Source organism: Bolinopsis microptera, chromosome 7 (genome assembly GCF_026151205.1).
Source record: "Bolinopsis microptera isolate Bmic1 chromosome 7, MBARI_Bmic_1.0, whole genome shotgun sequence".
NCBI lineage: Eukaryota > Metazoa > Ctenophora > Tentaculata > Lobata > Bolinopsidae > Bolinopsis > Bolinopsis microptera.
The window spans coordinates 18841493-18867897 of NC_087078.1; the positions used below are offsets into that span (position 1 = coordinate 18841493).

Below are 26405 nucleotides of genomic sequence, written 5' to 3' on the forward strand. Positions count from 1 at the left end.
TCGATTCATTAAGAACCGCTAAGTCTTTAGAAACATGCATGATTATAGATAGATGTATTAGTAGTCAAATTTTACAACTGAGACCACAGACAACAGTCGTTAGATTTGTACAAACTCAAATTCAAGGTAATGGGTATGACTGTGGGCCTTTGGCGCTTGGATTCCTATGGTCCCTATCTCACGGCCACCATCCCTTAAAATTTCAACATCTCAAAGGACCGACGATTCGTAGACAGGTAAGAGAAAGTTTTACAAAAAACAATTTTCTAGCTCCATGCCCGTACAAGCGTCCTGATTTGACTCCTAAGAAAATCCTTAGAACTTTCACCTTAGAACTTCACTCCGGCAGGTTTGTATATAACAACGGTTTGTATGAGTAAGTATCAGTAACTAATATGTTTAAATTAGTTGTAATGATCAACGTTACATTATTATTACTATCGATGTATATGAACATTAATTTATGAGTGAATATGATTTAAATTATTTGAATGAAACGATTTTGGTTTGCACCGAAGAAATCCCACAATCCTAATCGTATCTTCATTCCTTACCTTCCCCTGATCTCTCCTAACATTGAACTACCCTTTACCTGGACCTATTATTATCACGAACCTAATCCTTACCTGGACAAATTATTGTCATCCTTACCCCTAAGTTCCATGCCCGAATTTTCACCCGAATTTTTCACCCGAATAAAATTTGCCCGAATTTTTAACCCAAATTTTTCACTTCGACTGAAATATTCGGGCTAAAAAAATTCGTGAACTTGCGCACGAATTTTTTTTATTTCACTCAAATAATACAGTCGCTGCGGTTGTAATCAATACTATAATTGCATTTCCTTGTCCTAAATGTTTCTGGGATTACCTAACGCATATCATCATAACACTAATGATCACAACGCTATTACACTACACATTGATTACACGATTAGCCATTTTATTGAGGAGCTGCATTGAGTCATTTTCGGGTTCCCATTTCAAGAGCCAATGTTTTATTATCTGATATCTAGGTTCTTAGGTTGTCATTACTTTTTCAAGGGATAGAATATTTAGGCTTGAAGTTTGTGAACTATTTAAGGATAATAATATAGCCATATTTTGTTTTGAATAGCAAGTGAAACAAACAACATTTATGATTTAAATAGATTAATAAAAATGATAGAAGTTAATTTACATAATATCAATATCAATAAATAAATAAATTAATTTAACCTAGGTTGAAATAACTGTTCTTGGCCCTTATAGGAGCAAAAATAATGGCCGAAATTTGCGCCATTGCACTGAGAGCGTCAGTCTCATCCATCGCTCTCAATCTCTGCACAATAGTATCCCCAAATGCAGAAAACTGGTCGCTCGGACCAGGGGCAGGTGTAGGGGCTTGGTGGGGTGCTGCCAGAGATGCAACCAGTGCAGAGCTCAATTGGGAGAAGCCCTCAGCTGAAATTTATAAGCATAATGTGAGTTAATATAGTTGCTAAATGTTATGCCAATAGAGCTATTGTGCTCGCAACAACTCCATATTACAGACAAACTATTGGTTATAATATGTATAATTAAGAAATGTAAACAAGATCTTACCAAACTGATTAGTTTGATCCCTCATTTGGTTTCTTTCTCTGGCATATTTGGACTTATTTCCATTTTTCAGGCAACTTGCAATGACCTTTCTTTTACCTTAGATATATGTACTAAATAAAAAATCCTAGACAATTCATACATTGATATTATAAAAGCAAGTCTCAGTTTAATATATGGATGATAACTTTAAGAAGAGAAGAGTTAAGATAATGGATAGGTTATCTGTAAGATAAATGGTAGCATACATTTATTGATAATAAACTACGTACCTAAAACCGAGCCTGACTCTGAGGCCGCTGTCGTCAGTTCTGAAATGACCCTTTCAGTATCTCGCTCCATACTTCTGTTGAGGTCGTTTTCAGCCATCACCAAAGCCTCATCTTCTTCACCCCCTTCTACAGATATCTGATTGATTTTTGGGTCAAGGCAAAGTGACTGAATCTGTCACTTACTGTCGTTCATTATGATGTGTTATTTGATTTAAATTCAAATACGTATAGCTCTAACTATTAAGCATAAATTATAAACCTCATCGTCGCTTATCGACAAGACATTGGTTGTTGGGTCTTCAGTGCCGAACGACCCTACAGCAGTTCCGTCGAGAAAGCGGAGAAATTCTGCGTGGCAGTAGCTCTTGATGTGCAGTTCGTCATCCGGAGCTTGACCACTTTTTGTTTGCTGAAAACCAAACATTAGGATGACGAAAGTGACATTATTATCGTTTTTCAATAAAGTAAAAATTGTGTTCTTTTCCTTCAATATTTTTACATATTAGTATTACGAGAGAAAAGGTGGAGTAGATTCGACAATAAGTCTCAATTTTATAAGAATTTCTATAGTATGTTTATCAATATAAGCGTAAGTGGTAGTAGTAAGAATACATACTCTTTGCTGCTCCACTTTGCTTAGCCATTTAGCATAGTTCTGTTTGTACCCTCTGAACGTACCCATTACAGTTCCAACTGAAAAAGAATTAATAAATGAAATAGTTTAACACAAACAGAGACTTCCTATGTATTATCATCAATGCAGTTCTGGCACATGCACATGGGCAATTAAATACACACAAATATGTCTAATCTAGAACTAAGCAGTCAATACTTACCGGCAAAAGAAGACCAAAATTGGGCATCCTGTTCTTTTAGGTGGTTTAAAACCGCCGCTTTGGCAGCTTTACCTTTTGGCGTCCTGTCTTTAAATTTATAGTCCTCCCCTGAAGTGAACAACAACTCAAGAAAAATTGATATGGTCTATAAACATTTAAATTAAAGTGCTATTCCTGTTAATTTAAACTGTTGTTGATTTAAAATGAAGCTATAGATTTGAAAGTTTTGTAATGATATAGAAATCTCACTTGATGGATCCCACAGAATAGGTTGCATTTCTACTGCCTTACAGAGTTGCTCTACACGAACTTTATCAAGTACCATAACTAAAATGCCGTCAAGATTATTATGTTAAGTTATCAACATATAAAGTAAATTGCTACTGCCGGGTATTAGTAGTTGTACAAATGATACTGCAGTTATCAACGTCGCAAGTAAAATCCATGGAACCGTTACAAATAATGTAAGTATAAACTCGATAAAATGAATAGTAATACAAAAATATATAATTGTTATAATAGGACAATAAAACTTATCAATAGTAATACAGTAAGACAATCCGTACCCAAGAAAGAGACACCCGACAGTCCCTCTCACTGCCTCTAAATACTACTATTCACGTGACACGTATGCCGGTCACGTGATAAGATCTTAAGCTAATATCATCTAAATAGGGTACAACTAAACATGTCAATCTGTAGAGTAAACAAAAGAGGTGGCAAATAAGCCTAATTAAGGAAAGTGAGGTGGAAACAGCTTGCTAGCCGTGTGTTAATATGAGGTTAATAACAGAAGGCCATTAACCACAAAGGAAGAAGAACTAGTAGTCTAAAATGACGTGTACACTCGTTAAATGAGAGTACAACATATATTAGAATAATAAAAAATGTCAGGTATCTGGTAGAATAATAAATAAGTGAAGTATGTAGAACTTGATAGAATGAAAGTGTTGTATTAATAACGGCCGATAAAGTAGTCATGCGAATTGTTATAAATATCAATTATATTACGTCGTATTGACTGTCTATTGGATACTCAGACAAGAAATATTCTCGTAAATAGTCTCTCATACTTGTCGCAGAATCTAGAGTACCCTGATAGTTCCTGTGTTTGATCTTTTCCAGTTTCTGAGACCAAATCTTTTGAGCTACATCAGCCTCTTTCTCTGGGATTGGCTTCTGGTTGATCAAATAGTTATGCAGGATAACTGCAGCTTCTGCGATCAACCTGGCATTACTTGGTGCACAGTAAACGCGGTTAATCATAACACGGAAGCGATTGGCCAAAATGCCGAAAGCGACCTCAACAACTTGCCTCGCTCTGGACAAACGATAGTTAAAAATTTCCATCTCGACAAGGAGGTTTCTTCCAGCATAAGGCTTCATAAGATGTAGACCCAATCCAAAGCCATCGTCGCCGATCAAATGATAATTAACAGGCTTCTGTCTAGAATCTACATTATTCATTGGACTTACTAGGACATGTGCGGGAGGTATTTTTAGTGGGTTGCTATTCGCAGAAGGATTAAATAATGGTCGCATTTGCGACCGGTTCCAAATCCCCGAATCTGCCATTCTCCCTGGAGATCCGATGTCATACGCTATAAATTTATAGTCAGCCCCGACTATAGCCATCAAATTTATTGAAAATAACTGTTTATAATTGTAATATGTGGATCCGGAACTTCTTGGCTTGATCATCACTACGTGCTTACCGTCAATAGCTCCGATTGTGTTTACATAATCCCAACGATTTGCAAATCGTCGTTCCACTTCAAGCCATTCATTTTCTGATGATGGTACCTTGGCGTGAATAGGTCCCAAGTGTGTTATGATGGCCTTCAAAACTCTCGGTATGAATTTTGAAATTGTTGGTCGGCCAATCATAAAATAAAGCGATAGTGTCTTATGGCTTTCTCCCCCAGCTAAATAACGCAAAGTTACCATCAGCTGCTCCTTTGCAGATATTCCATTTCTTGAATTTGAACCGTCTTTGGCGATGTCATCCTCAATAAGTACCAGTACTTCATGAAACTGACGCTTCGTCAGCCTCATAAACGACTTGAATTCCGCCTCCGACTGCCTGAACAAGACCTTAAACTGATTGTTCATAGCCCCATTGCGATCCCTTGATCTTAGAAAGGGTCGTACCCAATGTCTGAAAAAAAAATGAAACTCAAACAACCACAACCAGTTCAGTACCTTTAGATATCATCAATGAAAATTTAACATTTTTTCTTTTATTCCACCTGTTTGGTTTATAAATGCATATCAATTAAATATATATATATATACATACGTACCGTGGTGGGAGCCGGTACATCCGAGTTACATCGTTGTGGGTAACTTGAGCACAAGCTGTTATCAAGACAACTATCGAAACCAAAATTATCTTCATTCGCCTGTGCCGCTGCACGTCCATGATGTATAGTGTATACTTACTAAATCCTTTACTACAGTCCTTGGGGGGTGGGGGATCATGTTGTTTTTGTCCGTGCAATTTTGTCCGTTTTCAGAAAATAGGGTACCGCACGGACAAAAACGGACAAAAATTGTAACTTTTGATTTAAACTGTCTCCACAATTTGTAACAGGCTATCTGCAGAAATGGGTAGCACGGTTAATGACCATGGTCCTTTCTCAAACTTTCAATCCTCGGTTCAAAGAATAGTCAACACATTTCTTAATAACATCAAAAGGGATGAAAATCACTTTATCGTGTAACAACTTTTCCATAGTACTGGAGAGTAAAACTCTGTTAAATACAAAAATGCTTGAGCACATTTTTAGTCAGCAACAGTAACATGTCAATATGTTATAGACTCAAATGCGTTTAAAAACGTTTTAGTAACAATAAGTTATGTAAACTGATGAGGAGGAGGAGGAGCAGGAGGACTGAGAAGGACTGAGAAGGACGGAGGAGGAAGAGGACTGATGAGGAGAAGAACTGAGGGGGAGGTGGACGACTGAGGAGGAGGAGGAGGATTGAGGAGGACTGAGGAGGAGGACTGAGAAGAACTGAGGAGGATGACTGAGGAGGACTGAGAAGGACTGAGGAGGACTGAGGAGAACTGAGGAGGATGACTGAGGAGGACTGAGAAGGACTGAGGAGGAGGAGGACTCAGGAGGACTGTGGAGGAGGAGGACTCAGGAGGATGAGGAGGAGAAGGAGGAGGACTCAGGAGGACGACCCAAGAGGAGGGGGAGGAGGAGGACTCAGGAGGAGGAGGAGGAGGAGGAGGATTGAGGAGGATTGAGGAAGATTGAGGAGGACTGAGGAGGATTGAGGAGGACTGAGGAGGACTGAGGAGGACTGAGGAGGAGGAGGAGGATTGAGGAGGACTGAGGAGGACTGAGGAGGAAGATTGAGGAGGAGGATGAGGACTGAGGAGGAGGACTGAGGAGGAGGAGGACTGAGGAGGAGGATGAGGACTGAGGAGGAGGACTGAGAAGGACTGAGGAGGATGACTGAGGAGGACTGAGGAGGACTGAAGAGGAGGATGACTAAAGAGGACTGATGAGGATTGAGGAGGAGGACTGAGTAGGACCTTATATCTTTATATTAATTTAAGTTGGTCAAACATGTTAATTGCGAAGGAGTCATTCTTGAAAATTTAAGTTCAAACAACTTAATTTAGATATGTCATTGTCAACCCTATTTTCTTAAATTTACACAAAAAAGTTTATAGAAAATATATAAAACGAACAGAAACTGACGGAAACACAATAGAAATGAAGGACACTATTTTGCTTCTGCACATTGGTTGTTACACTAGTTTACGTAATGTTTACGTAATTTTGATCCTAATTTAAACTTGGGTGGTCGCAGTCTCGATCTCACCCGACGCAACCGATATGCGTATCGATTTCCGCACGCAAATTATTTGGGCATGGAACCTTTCACCCGAATAAATTTTGTTCACAAATAAAATTTGCCCGAATTATTTTACTGTATTATTTGGCCATGGAACTAGAGGGTTACCTGGACAAATTATTGTCAACCTTACCTGGACAAATTATTGTCATCCTTACCTGGACAAATTATTGTCTTCCTTACCTGAAACTGCTGTATCCATCCCTAGTATGTAACATGAAGACTACTCCTTTTCTGGAAGTCTTTGTTATATAACTCTATAGTACTTCCCTTTATATGGAACTTCGACAGCTCCTACTACTGGCACTTACATGACAAGCCTAAAACTGTTCCTTCCTTAACATTGCTACATACCTACAACTTCTCCTTCCCTAACATTGCTACATACCTAAAACTTCTCCTTCCCTAACATTGCTACATACCTACATGTTTCCACGAACTCGGATTCATCTTCTGGAAATTTAAACGATTAACAACAGCTATCTTATGGATTGCGCGAACGCCGATCCACTAAACAGTAGTTTCTTAACTTTTTTCACTCATCAGTGTTGAATTGGCGGCATGCCGCGCGCGACGGCATGTTATGGCGCGCACGCTACTACTGCTTAATAATAACTACCTTACTCGGGAATATTATGACAGGGATAAAGTGGTGGGTTTTGGAAAATTCCGCCATATTTTTCCCGGTCATTAATTTTCCCAGTCATAAATTAACCTGCTATAATGTTCCCGAGTAAGGTAAACTAATAGTAATACATTTTGATGCTTGGTGGGTTTTGGAACATTCCGCCATATTTTTCCCGGTCATTAATTTTCCCAGTCATAAATTAACCCGCTATAATATTCCCGAGTAAGGTACTTTTTTCTTTTCCGGACAGCTTGGGCATTGGGGGTCCTTCACATATTACGTAATCAATATTTTAGCAGTTTTTACCCCTTCCCCCTCCGTAATCAACCCTAATCAAGACCCAACCCCCCTCCTGACAGCAATATTACGTAATCATGGACTGACCGCCCTGACTTTTTTCCCTAGAAAACACTTTTCTCTACGTTTCATACTATCATGATGAGCCGAAATCATTGTTATTATATCCGGCCAAGCACCTTCTAAACTACTTACTATTATATCCGGATATTCGATCAATTTCTAAATTTTATCACTATCAGAGTGAAATTTAATGGAATTTGAATTAAAATATTGTCAAATTATTATTATTCTAGAGGGCAGAAAATAAAGAAGTTTGATGTAATCAATGACCAACCCCCCCCCCCCCCCCGTAATCAACCGTAAGTATTTGGAAACCCCCCCCCCCCCTCGGCTGATTATGTAATATGTGAACGACCCCTTGTCACTTGTGAGCTTGTCGATTGCACGCTTTTTCAGATGGAGTTGGTTTAAAATCCAAAATCCAAAAATAATAGGCCATTTAAAGACCAAAATAAATGAAATTTGAGTTAACTGGAGAGTTTCTTCCTTCAACTAAAGGCAACTATAACTGTGCTCAGCTATGCTTGTTAAAACAGCAACCCGGACCTGGGATAGCACAGTATGATGGGATAGAGATCGTACATAACAGAGATCGTACATAACATAACAGCAGGGTGTCAGAATTATGTAGATATAAGGGACCAAATTCAAAATTGTTCACAAGTCTTTCCCTTTGTTTCATAGGCGGCATGGCGCTATTTACTGGAATTAATCCTGTGTAACTCTTGAATTCTTTTTTAGCCAAAAGTCTTGATTAAGCTCCTTTATTGTATTCAGATTCTGATAAACAATCTTTGGCGTTTCCTTTCGCCGTCACAACCTTGACTAGCTGTGCTTCTGGATTGTGATCATTGCTAGGATTGTACAGATCACTTTCAGAAAGGCTTAGTTAGTGGAGGATGTTTCAGGTCACTTCATATCACGCTCCACGTTCAGATAGACGTTATAAGAAATGAATCCTTTTTGTGGCACCATTTTAACCTTTTCATAATTTTGACCGTTGATAATAGTGCTCCCTCAAAAATGTCAACAAAAATTACAGAAAAACTTATTTTTACTCTATTTCGATTCAACAGCTCTTCGTGTATTTATGCAGTAAAACTGCTTTGATTAATTGTAGGACACATTTGAAATTATTTGAACTATTGTTCTTCATAACTTTACAAAAGATAAATTATTTCAGACATCGCAACGGAAACACAAGCGTTTCGATCCGAGAAACTCCGAGTTACATTGAAAACTCGGCTGATGCTACCAAATTAAAAAACAGAGACTCAACTTTTGACATATCGGACTCCATTTCTACGACATCATTATCAACCGTCGATGACAATAAACCATTTGTAAGTATCCATATAATAGTCTATAAATATCTTCACTTTCTTATTCCACCATTTTACCTCCTTCATCTTCACATAGATTTCCTCTTCTTGGAGGGTTGCCGAGATCCAGCCTCTTTTTAACGTTTAGGTCACCCAGATTCAGCCTCTTTTTAACGTTTAGGTCACCCAGATCCAGCCTCTTTTTAACGTTTAGGTCACCCAGATCCAGCCTCTTTTTAACGTTTAGGTCACCCAGATCCAGCCTCTTTTTAACGTTTAGGTCACCCAGATCCAGCCTCTTTTTAACGTTTAGGTCACCCAGATCCAGCCTCTTTTTAACGTTTAGGTCACCCAGATCCAGCCTCTTTTTAACGTTTAGGCCACCCAGATCCAGCCTCTTTTTAACGTTTAGGTCACCCAGATCCAGCCTCTTTTTAACGTTTAGGTCACCCAGATCCAGCCTCTTTTTAACGTTTAGGCCACCCAGATCCAGCCTCTTTTTAACGTTTAGGCCACCCAGATCCAGCCTCTTTTTAACGTTTAGGCCACCCAGATCCAGCCTCTTTTTAACGTTTAGGCCACCCAGATCCAGCCTCTTTTTAACGTTTAGGTCACCCAGATCCAGCCTCTTTTTAACGTTTAGGCCACCCAGATCCAGCCTCTTTTTAACGTTTAGGCCACCCAGATCCAGCCTCTTTTTAACGTTAGATCACCCAGATCCAGCCTCTTTTTAACGTTTAGGTCACCCAGATCCAGCCTCTTTTTAACGTTTAGGTCACCCAGATCCAGCCTCTTTTTAACGTTTAGGTCACCCAGATCCAGCCTCTTTTTAACGTTTAGGTCACCCAGATCCAGCCTCTTTTTAACGTTTAGGTCACCCAGATCCAGCCTCTTTTTAACGTTTAGGTCACCCAGATCCAGCCTCTTTTTAACGTTTAGATCACCCAGATCCAGCCTCTTTTCAACGTTTAGGTCACCCAGATCCAGCCTCTTTTTAACGTTTAGGTCACCCAGATCCAGCCTCTTTTTAACGTTTAGGTCACCCAGATCCAGCCTCTTTTTAACGTTTAGGTCACCCAGATCCAGCCTCTTTTTAACGTTTAGGTCACCCAGATCCAGCCTCTTTTTAACGTTTAGGTCACCCAGATCCAGCCTCTTTTTAACGTTTAGATCACCCAGATCCAGCCTCTTTTTAACGTTTAGGCCACCCAGATGCAGCCTCTTTTTAACGTTTAGGTTACCCAGATCCAGCCTCTTTTTAACGTTTAGGTCACCCAGATCCAGCCTCTTTTTAACGTTTAGGTCACCCAGATCCAGCCTCTTTTTAACGTTTAGGCCACCCAGATCCAGCCTCTTTTTAACGTTTAGGCCACCCAGATCCAGCCTCTTTTTAACGTTTAGGCCACCCAGATCCAGCCTCTTTTTAACGTTTAGGTCACCCAGATCCAGCCTCTTTTTAACGTTTAGGTCACCCAGATCCAGCCTCTTTTTAACGTTTAGGCCACCCAGATCCAGCCTCTTTTTAACGTTTAGGTCACCCAGATCCAGCCTCTTTTTAACGTTTAGGTTAACCAGATCCAGCCTCTTTTTAACGTTTAGGTCACCCAGATCCAGCCTCTTTTTAACGTTTAGGTCACCCAGATCCAGCCTCTTTTTAACGTTTAGGTCACCCAGATCCAGCCTCTTTTTAACGTTTAGGTCACCCAGATCCAGCCTCTTTTTAACGTTTAGGTCACCCAGATCCAGCCTCTTTTTAACGTTTAGGTCACCCAGATCCAGCCTCTTTTTAACGTTTAGGTCACCCAGATCCAGCCTCTTTTTAACGTTTAGATCACCCAGATCCAGCATCTTTTTAACGTTTAGGCCACCCAGATCCAGCCTCTTTTTAACGTTTAGGTCACCCAGATCCAGCCTCTTTTTAACGTTTAGGTCACCCAGATCCAGCCTCTTTTTAACGTTTAGATCACCCAGATCCAGCCTCTTTTTAACGTTTAGGCCACCCAGATCCAGCCTCTTTTTAACGTTTAGGTCACCCAGATCCAGCCTCTTTTTAACGTTTAGGTCACCCAGATCCAGCCTCTTTTTAACGTTTAGGCCACCCAGATCCAGCCTCTTTTTAACGTTTAGGCCACCCAGATCCAGCCTCTTTTTAACGTTTAGGTCACCCAGATCCAGCCTCTTTTTAACGTTTAGGTCACCCAGATCCAGCCTCTTTTTAACGTTTAGGTCACCCAGATCCAGCCTCTTTTAACGTTTAGGTCACCCAGATCCAGCCTCTTTTTAACGTTTAGGTCACCCAGATCCAGCCTCTTTTTAACGTTTAGGCCACCCAGATCCAGCCTCTTTTTAACGTTTAGGTCACCCAGATCCAGCCTCTTTTTAACGTTTAGGTCACCCAGATCCAGCCTCTTTTAACGTTTAGGTCACCCAGATCCAGCCTCTTTTTAACGTTTAGGTCACCCAGATCCAGCCTCTTTTTAACGTTTAGGCCACCCAGATCCAGCCTCTTTTTAACGTTTAGGTCACCCAGATCCAGCCTCTTTTTAACGTTTAGGCCACCCAGATCCAGCCTCTTTTTAACGTTTAGATCACCCAGATCCAGCCTCTTTTTAACGTTTAGATCACCCAGATCCAGCCTCTTTTTAACGTTTAGGCCACCCAGATCCAGCCTTTTTTTAACGTTTAGGCCACCCAGATCCAGCCTCTTTTTAACGTTTGTTTTATATCTTTGTTTTTTCAGCCGAGGAAAGTATGGGACGAGAACGAGAAATTGTTTTATATCTTTGTTTTTTCAGCCGAGGAAAGTATGGGACGAGAACGAGAGATTGCCTGCATGTATCATTCCCCGACCTCAGACCTCACTGAAATCAGATCCTTTGAAGGCCTACAAGAAATATGAGGTTTCTTGGAATCAGCATAGTGGTGAGACTAATATACTTTCGTCATTATAATAATTGAATAAAATAAAGTTCGGTTCGGCGAAAAATTCCTGGTTCAGTCGTTTCCTAGTATTGATAGGAATTAATAGTAAATAAATAGTAATTTAACAGTAAATTGTGACATGTTATAAATATTCACCTGCATAGTTGGTTACATAATGCTCCAAAAATAGCTCTGAAATATGAGTGACTTTAAATTCAGCTTTATTAATAATACCTCATAACTTGACAGGTTATTTCATAAATTTATTTAATATGATTTAGGTCACTCCCCACAAATTAAACAACACGCACTCCCCACAGTGCCAGGCCAGAAACGTCACTCAGCTCTTAGGAGTGCTATCAAGCGTCAGATGATGGAATGTGATCTCACTCCCTTCGTTCCTCAACAGAGAGACGTCTCCGTCAACAAATACCAGGTCAGTATCAGTACTCAGTAGATACGTTCTGTAGGCTGTGGGCGCTTGCCATGGCCCTGAAACAGCGTATGTACTATGTGACGACCCTGCATTGCTACTTCATCTCATTTTCCAAGCGAACAATTTATTGCTTGTAGACCGTGAGCACTAAGCGAGCTGCCACGGGCAGACGTGGGTCATCAAGTACACGCGGGCAGACACGTGGGCAGACACGTGGGCAAACACGTGGTCTAATCAGAACAGAGCATGAAATGAAAGTCGCTATCTCACCAGTCACCCGGTACATATTGAGCCCATTGTGAGACTGTGAGATTACATTGTTCGTGTTGACTCACGGCATAACATCTTTGCTGTTCACACCCATGAAATAACCATGAACAATCCAGGTACCAACCAGCAAGAAAAGAGAACGGCTAAGATGGGCAGTACGCAACCAGATGATGGGATAATATTTACACGTGGGATAAATATGTGCACGTGCGCGTGCAGCCTTATCTTCAGTCAAGCACAAGAATTATTTCGCTCTCTGGATTGTTTGTCCATCCAAGCTGCCACAACCCTAGGTTCATTTAATCAGAGTTATATTCACGATACAGCCTATTATGGCACACAGATGATTTGATTGGCTTTGTTTTCTTGCTGACGGGGGTGTTAGCTGTTTATCATCATGGGCCATTATTGATTGATGTTTTCCAGACTTTTATAAGACAGTTCACACTTGTGACTAATATTATTCACTGACAGCGACACAATTTTGTACCACATTTTTTGTATCACTATCATTGATACGTATATCTGCGGATCTTTATTGCTATATAAATATTAATATTACGCCAAATATTTACAAAATTGATTTGATTGACAACAGTTCCGCTTGTAAAGTTGTAACTAAGTAAATAAACATTTTATTTTATCCGGTAAACTTTTTTTAATTTTGTTTGTGGGATAAATATGTCTACAACTTAAAAAGAGAAACAATATTTTTTTCAAGAAATAAATCCCAGTGCATTCCGGCTACATTTTTTATGGCTCATGCTTAAGCTACTCATACCAATACATATAAAAGTTGCATCATTCAATGTATTCTTCTAGTCGCATGACAAGCTTGTTTCGGGTTACTGTTACGGTTAAATTTAATGTTATCGTAAGCTTCGAGATTACGCTTATTCATAATCATATTATGGGGGCTAGGGTTCCGGTAAGACAGTTTCTTCCGGTTACAAAACCGCGTAAAAACCCAACTCACGTGACTCAGTGACTGCGCTGTCGAGTGAATTAGTAATCGTCTTCAGCCGACATGCTTTGCCTTTAGAGGTTTACACATAGCTATTGTGTCAAAATTACACTAGCGTAATCATTCGGAACCGGGAACCCCCTGATTACGTAATATGTGAACGACCCCATACAGAATACAGAATATTAGACAGCGTTTTTCTAGCATGGAAAAATAAACCGTGCATTTATAATTTAGTATTTAGATATAATTGTTTGAGTTAGGGTAAAAGTTGTTTGGGTAGGTTAGAGGTCGAGTGATTGGGGTTAACTTTAAGTACTTATATAGTACTACGAGCGTGCTAGATCACTCTACAGTCGATCTTCGAGATTTTTCTAAAAGGCCCCCCCCCCCGACAGTTGATAGTTGAGACCAATTTTAATCGATGTATTTTCAGACACTCATGATTCCTTACCACCCCCATTCCGAATTACCCCGGCCCCCCACCTACCATGACATAGCTAGGAGTAGGGTTAAAATGCTCCCTTGGCGAGATATTGGCAAAAAACTGTCTCGATCACGTGATATGACCATATAAGGAAGTTGATCTAATTTCTCGTTAGGGTTCCGGCTAGGGTTTCAGCATATGCTTTAGTTAAAGATTGGGTTAGGGTTAGAGTTGGGATCAGATTAGAGGGCTAAGATTTCGAATAGTCATTCAGGGCCACCAAAAGAATTTGTTGAAAAAGTCACGTGACAGTCAAGTGTTATAGAGCGATTAATCATCATCCTAAGTACTAACTACTAATAGTAATATAAGGTTAAGTGATACTGATCTGATTAAGCTTAAAGTTATAGCTTATATTTAACAGGTGATACTGATGCTCTTAATATAAGAATCTATAATCTTAGAACATATTTTAAATTGTTTCCAGGCACTAAGAGTCTTAGTGCCTGGAAAAAAATGTTAAATCACAATGCTGGCAAGCATTACCGTCGCCCTTATATTCACAATACTATTTACCCCCTATACTAGTATATCCCCTTTATTGTTTTCCAGGCATTAAGACTCATCGAAAGTAGTTCAGCAGGTATATTTAAGTTCAAAACATTCTAATTCAATGTTAAAGATGACAGGAATAAGAAATAGTTATGTGGAGGTTTTTAAGAAATTTGAGCAAAATACGCGCCAGCATGTTATATTATTATTATTTATTTATTTATTTCTATTATATTGATGTATAGTCAAGACGTGAGTGTTAGGGCTCTCATTGACAAATTTATGTTTAATCCTGTTTGTTGTTTAATCCTGTTATACGAAATTAGGTAAAAAACCCAAAATCGCCATATTCAGGTGCCTTAAAAACCATGTTAAAATTGAGTTAGAGATCTGAAACTTTGCAGGGCGTCTAGACCTTGTCCAAATCGACTGTAAAAAAATTTCATGTTTCAGGAGTATCGGGAAGTGGGTTTTGTGGAACCCCTGTTTTACAACAGATTGTCGTGAAGCATCTCTACTATAATTCAGAGAATTCTTTCTGTATGTACGTACGACCGCCCACGTGCAAATTAGATGAAAAATAGGAATTTAGGTAACAACCAAAAGGTTCCATAGCAACGGTGTTTTAATGCACACATGCACGTGCAAAGATTATTTTAACGTCATTTTGATCGGTTTTGTGGTAATTACGTTGTGTTTAAAGTGTTTTATATTTAAATCGGCTGTATCTTCGGTTGAGATGGATATTTTTTGATGCGATTAAAATTTTCTTTTAAAGAATACTACTAGCTTCGTCCCTGTTACCACGGGCTTCTAGTATATATATATAATATATATATATATATATATAGACGCTTTGGCAGTCAATTGTAGCCTACATTTAAGTGTCCGTAGATTCAAAAGTATAAAAGATACAGTCATTTCGAACCACAGGTTTTGAAGATAATTGTTTATACTTTAGTTTAAATTATATCAAAAAATAATTTATCTTCATCATCATCACTTGATGACGTCATCAAACTAAGTGTTTTTAAAACTTGATTTTTGACAAAGTAACAACTTTTCAAATCGATTTTAAACCATTAAGGAGTAATTTTATTCAAAATCTGAGGACATTTTCATCTTAGATAATTGTTCAAGCATTCTGAAAATCAACCGGAAAAGTTTCTTACTTTACTCCTTCATAAAGATATTCGCTATTGAAGTAAGTGCTTTTTTGAAGAATAATTTTATAAAAACACAAAAGTTGTGAATTAGTATTCTCTGGTGTTGGGCCATCCCTTGGGTTGTGGAGCTCAATTTTGCTTCCTAAAGGTCTAAATTGTGTTATAGGCTGGTTTTAAAGTTGAAAATTAAAAAGTTGCACACGTGGGGACACGCCCAATTTGATAGAAAATTGCTAAAATTACTGAAAATTGCTGTTTTCACCATTTTTATCAACTTTGGAGTCCCGTTGTGATCCAAGTTCTATATGAAATCTTCTGAAACTTTGCATGCTTATTAAACTATATATAAAATACCACTATGCAAAAATTTATGGTGATTCAATATTGTATGCGCACGCAACGTCCGCTCAAAGTTTGCATGTGCGAAAGGTGAGAATTTTGCTCATTCGTGATTTCGAATATATTCTGCTTTCCCACGATATTTAAATGGCATTATATATGAATTAAATGCCAACTTGAATGAGTAAAAAGTGCCATATTCAGTCTGTTATCGACAGATAAACCTACCTGAACACAAGGAAACGTTTTCAAAGGTGAAATTTCAAAATTGTTGAAATTACCTCCTTATTAATGAATTTTCGACTGTGTAAATTATCCTGACATTATAATCAAAAAGAGATGATATTTGACCAAAACCCATAATCATGGGTAGAGTGAACCGCTGCCAGTGTCTCTCTTTTTCAAACAAAAGGAAATGATATTAATTTGAGGAACCGTCCGCAAATGCAAATTGATACCGAGAATGAAATCGGTCGCTCGCTTTTCCCATTCATTCACGGCTTACGAATTGTAATAAAGCTTATTGAATGGGAAAAGCGAGCGACCGATTTCATTCTCGGTATCAATTTGCATTTGCGGACGGTTCCTCAAATTAATATCATTTCCTTTTGTTTGAAAAAGAGAGACACTGGCAGCGGTTCACTCTACCCATGATTATGGGTTTTGGTCAAATATGTTATAAGATTAAGAGCATCACCCGTTAAGCTTAAAATTAATCAGATCAGTAAGACGGTCTTAGTGCCTGGAAAAATGTATTATAAGAGCATCACCCGTTAAGACCGTCGACAAGTCCAACTCGGCGCGCGCCTCAGTTATTTAGTTATTAACGTATAAAGATATAAACAGATAAAGTCAGAATATTTAGTTTAAGAGGTGTTGATTCATGCAGCTGTGCAACTGACGTACGTGCAATGTGCATAAACATGCATTTACGTTAGTCACGAGCTGACAGCGCCGGCTGTACTTTCATTAATAGTGACATCAATTAATCATTCTCCTACGGCACAATAATCGTGGTCCTATTCAAAATTATTTCCAAAGTGGCCTCGCCACTTCGCAGCATCATGCTCGAGAGAGGGCCACACGACAACCGACGCATCAAAGCCAATTTAATGGCGAGTAAAGCAATTTATTAATCACAATTCTTCCCAATGCATATTCAATATTTGTTAGACTATTATGACTATACTTGCACTATGGCCATGGCACATGGGTTTGAGCGACAAGGCTACGCCGCGCGTACGAATTTATTCATATTGTTTATAATTTTATTAGCATTAGATTGTTAGCAGAACTGCAAGCTCTAATCTTCGTTATAACGATGTACTACTTATATAAAGACAATCGAAAAAGATAAATAACCACTCCGTATTTTAAAGTAAAACTAAAACTTTACCATTTACATACTTATATGATGTACATTGTACAGTTACAATGTACAGTTATTTTATTGAGTTCAACTTCATCCTCACTTACATCATGTCATCCACATTTCACTTTACTTGCAGTGATTAGCTTATGGACGGCAATATTTGTACGGGATTTCCCCTTACCAGGCGCCTGGCTCACATTCGTTTCACATAGACCAGGAAGCATTGACATGAGCAGACTGAGATGTTCCATGAACGCAACTTTTATACAAAGTCATAATAACAATTTAAACTAAGACAGTTACGTAATTTGAAAGTTCTAGAACTATTATGGTCGATCTAACTCTGACAATTACAAAGAAACAAAATGTGGTCGCCCACAAACTGAAACTAGAGAGATTGGGATTGATAACATGAGTGTACTGCGTAGTAGTCATTTAATTACCAACAACAAATCACATGAAGTTAAACCAAAAGTAATGTTAATTAAATTTCATAATAATCAAGCTATGCACTACACTCTAACATACGCGCTTTTAAATTTTAGCCAAATATTGGAATCTTTAAGTTGTATCCCTGATATTAAAAACATCCATCAGGACTCAGGATTCAGGACCTCCCAAACTTTCGAACTGCGGTGTAACCCACTGTCTAGCAGAGAAGTAATAATTATGAAATTAGTATGAAAATATAATTAAACCCAAAATTTACGAAATTTCACCTCCAAATTGTTCTCTTATCTGTCAGATTCCAATTTAACAAGCAATTTTGATTAACCACAATCATCTTGGCATATTTTTACAAATCTTAAAAATCAAACAATCGTGACTTTAGAATGTTCATGAAAGTTAAAACAGGTTACCGTACTCATTATTATTACCTAACTAAATATCAAAGGCTATAGTCTGACAGAAGGTTACCGTGTACTCATTATTATTACCTAACTAAATATCAAAGGCTATAGTCTGACAGAAGTTAATTTATACGGTTGATTTTGAAAGTCACCATCTCCCGAAACATAATCACTATCATATTATAATGAACAGTATCTGAATTCTTTGCGTGTATTTCTAGATGGTGTTGCCATTATTGCCACTATTGGCACTCGCCACTCAAATATTCCGAGCCAGTTAATCTCGATGCAAATAAATTGGAATCGTTCCAAATCATTCATCATCAGGACTTAAGGATCATCTTCGTTGGAAACAGCCTCACGTTTTCTCTAGATTCCCATCCGTTCCATTTTCTCCTCTTTTGCTCTGCGACTATGACACAGCTGCGGAAAAATATCATCAAAATATTCACGATTTGTTAGGAATCCAGAATTATCCAGAAATAATCGTCGCTTTATGTGGTCGATAGTATTTGAAATTATAAGACTGAATCACACGTGTGTGCGACATTTTCCGAGTAATTTAAATACTATCGAACCATGAATTTTATAGTTGCAAAGTTTTCCGTTTAAGAATCAGCCTTACCGTTTTTTTCGGAATGTATGTTTTGAGGAATTCGTCTATCGCAATGTCACCGTTCAGGAAATTCTCCGCTATAGCCTGAAATAAGGTTTTGTTTGATTGATAAATGATAATGCGATATGAAAAGGTATGAAGGACGGAGGTATTCATCTGTTGAATTTCTAAGATGCTTTTAGATTTCGTTTCTAGTGATTGTTTTTCATACATCCTTTAGACTGATGTTCGATGAGTCAGCAATGTTTCTCTGCTAAAATAATTGCTCTTTTGTTTACTTTTGTCGGTGTTAATTTATTACATTGTCTGTTTGATTAACTTTAATTAGCAGGACTACCGATTTTATTTTAATCTTCCGGAGAAACTATCCTGAGGTGATTGTTTCATTGTGTTCCGTCTAGACATGCCACAATCAGACGTCTAAAGTTTGATCTTATCTAACTTCTCCAACCACCGGAAGGATTTGTTCAACAATTCGAGATGGAATAATCAATTTATAAAATGCTTTCAAATTTAGTTTCAGTTGATTGTTGGCATATTTCTTATACTTATAATAGACGAACGAGTCGGCTGTGTTTCCTTATTAAAACAATTGCTTATTTGTTTACATTTCTTCGGGGTTAATTTTTCTTATTGTTTAATGATTAAGTTCAATAAGCAGTCTCAGCGATGTAAATTTGTCCTCCGAAAAATCCATTCTTAGGTACCTGTTTCATTGTGTGCCCCTAGAAATTTAGACAAAGGTTTTGATTTTTCAGATATTGTCTGAATTTCGATCACACATAATGTCTGCTTCTACCAGAACTTAGGTCTTGTTCGAAGAATGATTTTAAGAAGAAATGCATTCCTAAGACACATTACGATAAGATGATCATTAAGATTTTTCCGACATTGTCTAAATTGAGATCGAATTTGAATAAGAAAAAGGAATGCATCGCCAATCGACATTGTGTAATAGGATTTAGGAATTGCATTCTGTTGAAAATTATAAATGTTACAGTTTGGACTATCAACATATTATCTCGGAAATAGTTAATCGAAATAGTTAACATTTAACAGTAATATAATGAAACATATTTCAACCAATAATAAAAACAGGTTTGACTGAGCCTGTTGCATTTTTTATTGCCGAAGCCCTCAAACAGTTGTAAAAGTGGATCTGATGGGCACAACTAGCTTGAGCATATTTGTTTTCAAAGAACACACTGTAAAAATTCGTTTTTCCCGTTAGGAAGGCACTCAGGAGCTGAATGAGGGAGATAATTATAGATTAGGAAATCGATGGTATTTTTGGTCAATTTTTCTAATTTTTGTTTGAAATATATAAAAGGCTTCTGGATAAGTCCAATATAGTATTAGCCGCAACATGCCAACATAGTCAGGGGGCAGCAAGTACATTTATATACATCTTATAAAACAACAATATTATGCCCTTAAATGCTTATTCTTCGAGTTGTGGTCAAAATAATAGAGACGAAAAGGACAATTTGTGACGTCAAAGTAGCTCCTGAGTGCCTTCCTAATAGCGGAAGCAAATTTTAAATGTTTTTTTTTCTTGGGAGAGTGGAAAATATGCTTTAGCTAATTGTTGGAGCAACATAGTAGTAGTAATTGCGCCCATCACATTTATTTGTACAACTCTTTGGGTTGGTACTATGGACAACACATTCCTGCACAAAATGCTCGTGGCAAATTAGTTCTCAGAAAATGCTCATAATGCCCTAACATATTAAGCAATACGGGGATTTTAACCCAATTCTAAATCGACTTTATCTTGGATAAATAAACAGTATCGACAGTTACTGACGGCACCAAAACACCAAGGTTGCACCTTTCTTTACTAAACTCAAGTCCGCTCCTAATAACAGAGGACTGGACCGCTGAATCTGCCCTTCTCCCCAGTTTCCCCCCGCAGAAATTCCTAGCATATCTCTGGGTTATAGGATGAGTTATAACGTATACCAGAGGATTAATGATACCGTTTGTGTAGTAAACCGTGACAGTAAGTATCTGTGAAACCTCGTAGGTAAGTGGAACATTCCACGTGTTAGCTATCACTGTGGGAGAGTAGGAGAGGAGACTGGTGACTATGATCCCAGTGGATGTCATCAGGAACCATCCACATCTCCTTCTCTTTCTGATGATGATGAACAGCATCATCCCGTACATCAGGACGACCAGGAGAAATGGAACGGCGAGGAAACATACTTGCTCAATGTATGAATCACGTCCTGATATCACACATCTGTGGTATTTCTCGTAGTACAAGATGGTGATGGCTCCTGTGATGTACGCCACTGTATCATAGATCAGGAGACCAAGAAGAGGGGTCCAGTTGGCTGCAAACATGTACAGACATGCTCTCTTGGTTATAATGTACCTGTGTCGGAGGGGTAACATGATAGCGATAGCTCTGTCAATAGTGAGAGGGAGGAGGGCTAACATACCCGAGTTAACGAAGGTGTTGAGTGAGATTGTGTAGACTACACAGAACGGGGTGGTCCTGTTATCCGGTGCTCCTATATACTTGCTGTTTATTATCCCTAGTCCTCTGAATAACCCTATGGTAGAGACTAGGATGTCGCTCATAGCCACGTTGATGATGAGGAGGTTTTGGCAGTTTGCCAGTTTTATTCGCCGCAGGAGAAGGAAGTAGGCGACGGAACTGCTGAAGAGGATGCCCAGGACACCTATAACCACCAGTATGGAACCCTGGGTGATTTGGGTGATAATATTAACGCTTATCAAAGATCTTAGTGCTAATCTTTGAATCAGTTTTAATGATATACATCTAGTGAAAATAAGGGAAACGATTGGAACTACACATAGGTTTCTCGAAATAGCTCAAAAGTATGCTGTCAACTAGTTATGATTTAAGATTGATTAATTTAATTAAAATCCTATCAAAATCACTTACATTGACAATTCTGAAGGGACAAGCTGGTTGGTTCTGTGTTACACAGGTATGATTCCCAATAAAGTAACCCATAACGTATTCTTAGTTCACTTAATCACGTCTCATCATACTTGCAAAATAAAATGGAAGTAATATAACTAAGTTTTCGAGATGTACAAAGCACAGCTCCACAAATTGCAATGTACCCGTTAGTCGTCATATAAAGTTTTTTCAGGGTTGCCATACCCTAGAAGCAAGCAGAGCACCCTCATGCTATCCTCTCGTGGACCAGCTAGGTCTCCTAAAATAAAAAGCATATAAAGTTTAACGATCGCATGGGAGTCACAAAACTACAAAATACAAGTTATTTACAGACACAACCGCAAAAGACCATTAAATAAACTCCAAAGACTGTCAATATATCCCATGACGCCGGCTCCCGATAGCATAAAATAGCAATTACTACATTCCGTTAAAAAGGTCCAATGTCTATCTAATATATAATAATTCTATAGATGGAGGTGTGTTTGCGGGCCTATAGAATATTTATAGGCCCGCAAACACCCTCTTATCTTACCACTTATCTTGTTAGTGACGCCTGTGCTTTTATACAACAATGTAGCGCGGTAGCGCACAACATTTACTTCATATAGGAAAAAGGTGTAAAGTAAACTATTAAACTTATTACCAGTACCATTCACGGTAAACAGGTGCCGATGACTCGCAAAGCAGTCGCCGATGTTAAAGGGCCCTGTACACTATATAACAAGAAGGATGGAAGTTTGTTTCTTTTAATAACAGGTGTAACCAGTGTGTGTGGGTATTGTGTTCAGTAGTTTAAACAATGTTCAATAAAATAGAGCATTATTTAAGTCTGATATGGTGCCAAATATACAGTAAACGACCGGGGGTAGGATTTGGCCGGGGCCGGGGCCGGGAATGTCCAAATTTTGCCAGGGCCGGGAATTGGCCGTTCTGGAATTTGGCCGGGGCCGTGGCCGTGAATTTAATAAATCCACGGCCAAGTTAGAACTTTTCAGTTGAAAGTTGGCACTCTGGACATCATCCTTTCAAAATTGAAAATCCATTTTAAGATTTATATGAAAGTTTTAGGCCGATTTCGATCAAAAATTCCCGGCTAAATTCCCGGCAAAAATTGAAAATCGGCCGGGGCCGGGAAGAAATAGCTCCCCCGGTGCCGGGATTTCACGGCGCCGGGAATCCCGGTCGATTACTGCAAATATAATCCACTTTGAGGTGGCAAGCCACTGAAATGGAGTAAATTTGTATAGTTTCAGCCATATTTCCCGCTATTTCAGACTATTAACTTGTTCAACAATGGGATCGCTTCCAACACTAATTACACAAGAGAATCAGAGCCGTGGATATGACATCCCTGATAAATCATTAGACCCATTCAATAGATTCGATTACGCGACCAAGGTCTACAAGTAGGCCTGGTTATAAAGAGCGGTGTCAAATTATTAGTAATCAAGCCACGGCTGAAAACCGCTTTTGAGTCTCCCTCTTCAAGACAATGATATCACTTCTCAAGCTCCTGTTACGGTAAAATTAGATTTACGATAAGACCGCTATTTTAGAATATCAGTGATACCTGGCTTGCACGGTTTAGACCGAATTATAACTGACCAGGGGTCTCAGCTAATTAGATCGAAATGACATAACGTTTAAATTATCAGTAATAATATTACAAATAAGTAGTAATATTAGCAATTTACTGTCAAATCATTTTCTCGCTATCTAAAACACTGTATTGGAAAATGTTATCAACCAGATATTAACGTCGGACATGTTCGGACCTCTTGAAATAAAATCTATACAAAATTAACGATAATACATTGACCAAACTTTCATAATCAAAACGATGGGCACCTTTGTTTGGCAAAAAGAAGGCATTTCGGCTCTATATTATGTTAACTTCAATGAGAATGGAGGACGTTTGGTTACTCTGAACGACAAATGCTCAAAGGACTTGCATTAATCCTATAATATTATTAAAAATGAAAACCACCTTACATGCCGAAGGAAACGACTACGTTTACACAAATTTGTTTGATCGTTTGTAAGAAGGAGGCTGACTTTCTCCCTAGACAGCTAAATTAAAATGCGGCGAAAGACAACTGAAATCCAAAAATGAGTAACAATGATTTCGAAGCTGTTGTATTTTTCCTGACACTTGCCAGCATGCCTTGCAACCTGTTACTAGATGCCGCCATCTGCCGGGTTAATAAGAAAGAAGTCTTAAAAAGTGTTACCTCAACAAGACTGTCAGCCATGTCTGGCATCCGAGGCTAAAGGTCAGTAAATCTGAGACTGCAAGTTCAATACCGGAGCCACTATGATCCGACTCTGGAGGTTGGTTAGGCAGCGTGATACAATCTTTTTACTTTTCAAAATTGAGACCACTGTCTCATCTGGAACTCACTGTCTCATCTGGAGCTCACTGTTTCATCTGGAGCTCACTGTCTCATCTGGAACTCACTGTTTCATCTGGAACTCACTGTCTCATCTGGAGCTCAATGTCTCATCTGGAGCTCACCGTCTCATCTGGAGCTCACTGTCTCATCTGGAGCTCACTGTTTCATCTGGAGCTCACTGTCTCATCTGGAGCTCACTGTTTCATCTGGAGCTCACTGTCTCATCTGGAGCTCACTGTTTCATCTGGAGCTCACTGTCTCATCTGGAGCTCACTGTCTCATCTGGAGCTCACTGTCTCATCTGGAGCTCACTGTCTCATCTGGAGCTCACTGTTTCATCTGGAGCTCACTGTCTCATCTGGAGCTCACCGTCTCATCTGTAGCTCACTGTCTCATCTGGAGCTCACTGTTTCATCTGGAGCTCACTGTCTCATCTGGAGCTCACTGTCTCATCTGGAGCTCACTGTTTCATCTGGAGCTCACTGTCTCATCTGGAGCTCACTGTCTCATCTGGAGCTCACTGTCTCATCTGGAGCTCACTGTCTCATCTGGAGCTCACTGTCTCATCTGGAGCTCACTGTTTCATCTGGAGCTCACTGTCTCATCTGGAGCTCACTGTCTCATCTGGAGCTCACTGTCTCATCTGGAGCTCACTGTCTCATCTGGAGCTCACTGTCTCATCTGGAGCTCACTGTTTCATCTGGAGTTCCCCTTTGAGTATTTAATGTTCCAAACATTAGTCGAGGGACTGGACCACCGATTATTGGTTGATTGCTTTTGGCAACGGTCAGAGGGAGATCAAATAGAACAACTGTCAAGCTATAATGGTAGACGTCGTATTGTTCATCAAGGTTTAAAAGGTGTTATACTTTGACCATGATTCGGCAAACACTCTCACCTCATTAATAAACTTTTCAGCGCGTGTTAAGCTGGTACGTGGCAATGATTTGGCGGTTACTCGCTGTCTGAATTAAAATATAATATGCCAGGCGGGTAAATGTAGCATTTTATGCCGAGTTTTAATAAAATATTAGATTAAAACATAATGACGTGGACCATGTGGTTTAATCTTTGCAGCGCGTGACAAACCTTTTAAGTTATAGTGACTTGGCAAATGTTTCCATTTTCCATTATTCAGTTGCAGCAGTCGTGGAATCGCAATGTTTGGGGGATAGCTGTAATACTCCAGTAGCAGGGAGGAGTTGAGTGTGCACTTCACTGTTCAGAGTTTTTTGTTACTGGATATGGTTAAATAGGTCATTGGTAACTCAAATCACCGAGGGCCGCATGTTGTGTCGCTAGTCCCAACCCTGTGGAGCCACGCCCATATTTCATATCAGGTGCGTATATGGGAAATTTGTATCTCAGCTTCTGAAGGTCTTAGAGACTCAAAGTTTAGTTTAAAATGACCGCAATGCACATGTTTATATTGGCACTGTGAAGGTCATGAAAGCCCAAAATGCTTATTTTTGGAAAAAATTCAGAAAAAATGATTTTCACTTGGGCGTGAGTAAAAAATCTACTCTAGAAGTCTAGAAATTAAATGAAATTAAGTATGAAGTTCAGTGTCTACAACGTTTATAAACACAGGATTCTTTGTAGGGTCATCCTGCATCAGAATTGATAAGGTATGCAAATTCTATTAGTAGTTTCAACCCTAGGGTGCAAAACGTCTAAATTACCCCCAGGCGCAAATATATGACTTTTCTATCTCGGCTTCTGAACGTCGTAGGGGCCTCTCTTTGAGCTCAAACTAACTAAGGAGCTAAGGGGTCGTTCACATAATATTACGTAATCAATATTTTAGCAATTTTTACCCCTCACCCCCTCCGTAATCAAACGTAATCAAGACCTACCCCCCCCCCCCCCCTCAATATTTTTTTCATGAAATTTTCAGAATCATCGTAGAATTGCCTGATGACCTTAAGTTTTGGAGTGGAATTTTGAGTTAGGCCTTTAAATTTGGCGGCCGAATTCTGAAATTTTCCGGGCATTTTTCAGAATTTGGCCGCCAAAAGAACTAAACTTGGGAACTAAACCTGCTCCCCCTTCCGCTGATTACGCAATAATATGTGAACGACCCCTAAATAAAAAATAACAAAAATGAAATATTAATCGATGCAATTTCGAATTGTACAGAAACTGGCTTACCGCATGTAGTCATGTACACTAAGTATAATGGCAAAGAAAAATTACACTTTTTATTGTCAAAGATTACAAATCTGAGTCAGGTGTGTTCATTACCAGGCTTGTCAGCTGCAAATAATTTGCTACATAGACCATAG

At 38.9% G+C, this 26405-nt stretch overlaps 3 protein-coding genes across 4 annotated transcripts in view; 1 reads left to right on the plus strand and 2 right to left on the minus strand.

Moving 5' to 3' along the window:
- The window catches only part of LOC134818200 (centriolar and ciliogenesis-associated protein HYLS1-like), a 36632-nt gene extending 23396 nt beyond the window's left edge, over nucleotides 1-13236 (plus strand). Inside the window, exons 5-8 of the mRNA XM_063827642.1 lie at nucleotides 8733-8892; nucleotides 11667-11793; nucleotides 12114-12229; nucleotides 12616-13236. Coding sequence (XP_063683712.1) covers nucleotides 8733-8892; nucleotides 11667-11793; nucleotides 12114-12229; nucleotides 12616-12678 — 466 coding nt within the window. The 3' untranslated portion in view covers nucleotides 12679-13236. The remainder of the gene's footprint in view (nucleotides 1-8732; nucleotides 8893-11666; nucleotides 11794-12113; nucleotides 12230-12615) is intronic.
- On the minus strand, nucleotides 1213-3210 carry LOC134818044 (uncharacterized). Its single transcript, XM_063827456.1, has 7 exons — nucleotides 2938-3210; nucleotides 2689-2796; nucleotides 2469-2545; nucleotides 2112-2261; nucleotides 1853-1988; nucleotides 1584-1679; nucleotides 1213-1442 (listed from the first exon to the last, which is right to left on the minus strand). Exons 1-7 carry the CDS (start codon nucleotides 3011-3013, stop codon nucleotides 1213-1215), a joined length of 873 nt encoding a protein of 290 aa, XP_063683526.1. The 5' UTR covers nucleotides 3014-3210.
- A 4077-nt stretch (nucleotides 13237-17313) lies between the features above and the next one.
- Nucleotides 17314-26405, minus strand: part of LOC134817832 (vacuolar protein sorting-associated protein 37A-like) — a 48919-nt gene continuing 39827 nt past the window's right edge. Inside the window, exons 7-9 of one of the 2 annotated variants that reach the window (XR_010160575.1) lie at nucleotides 18796-18870; nucleotides 18258-18593; nucleotides 17607-18197 (exon numbers count right to left, since the gene is read on the minus strand). Coding sequence is in view for 1 of the 2 variants with exons in the window: in XM_063827172.1 (XP_063683242.1) it covers nucleotides 18540-18593; nucleotides 18796-18870 (129 nt within the window). In the remaining variant the exon portion in view is untranslated. Of the gene's footprint in view, nucleotides 18594-18795; nucleotides 18871-26405 lie in introns of both variants that reach the window. The other variant, XM_063827172.1, reaches the window with a different exon arrangement.

What these genes read in the sequence shown, in the direction of transcription:
- LOC134818044 (XM_063827456.1), bottom strand. Translation starts at nt 3,013, where the DNA reads ATGGTACTTGATAAAGTTCGTGTAGAGCAACTCTGTAAGGCAGTAGAA. An exon ending in ATTTTGGTCTTCTTTTGCCG is followed by an intron (nt 2,546 to 2,688) that starts GTAAGTATTGAC and finishes ATTCTTTTTCAG; the next exon opens with TTGGAACTGTAATGGGTACG. An exon ending in TGTCGATAAGCGACGATGAG is followed by an intron (nt 1,989 to 2,111) that starts GTTTATAATTTA and finishes AAAATCAATCAG; the next exon opens with ATATCTGTAGAAGGGGGTGA.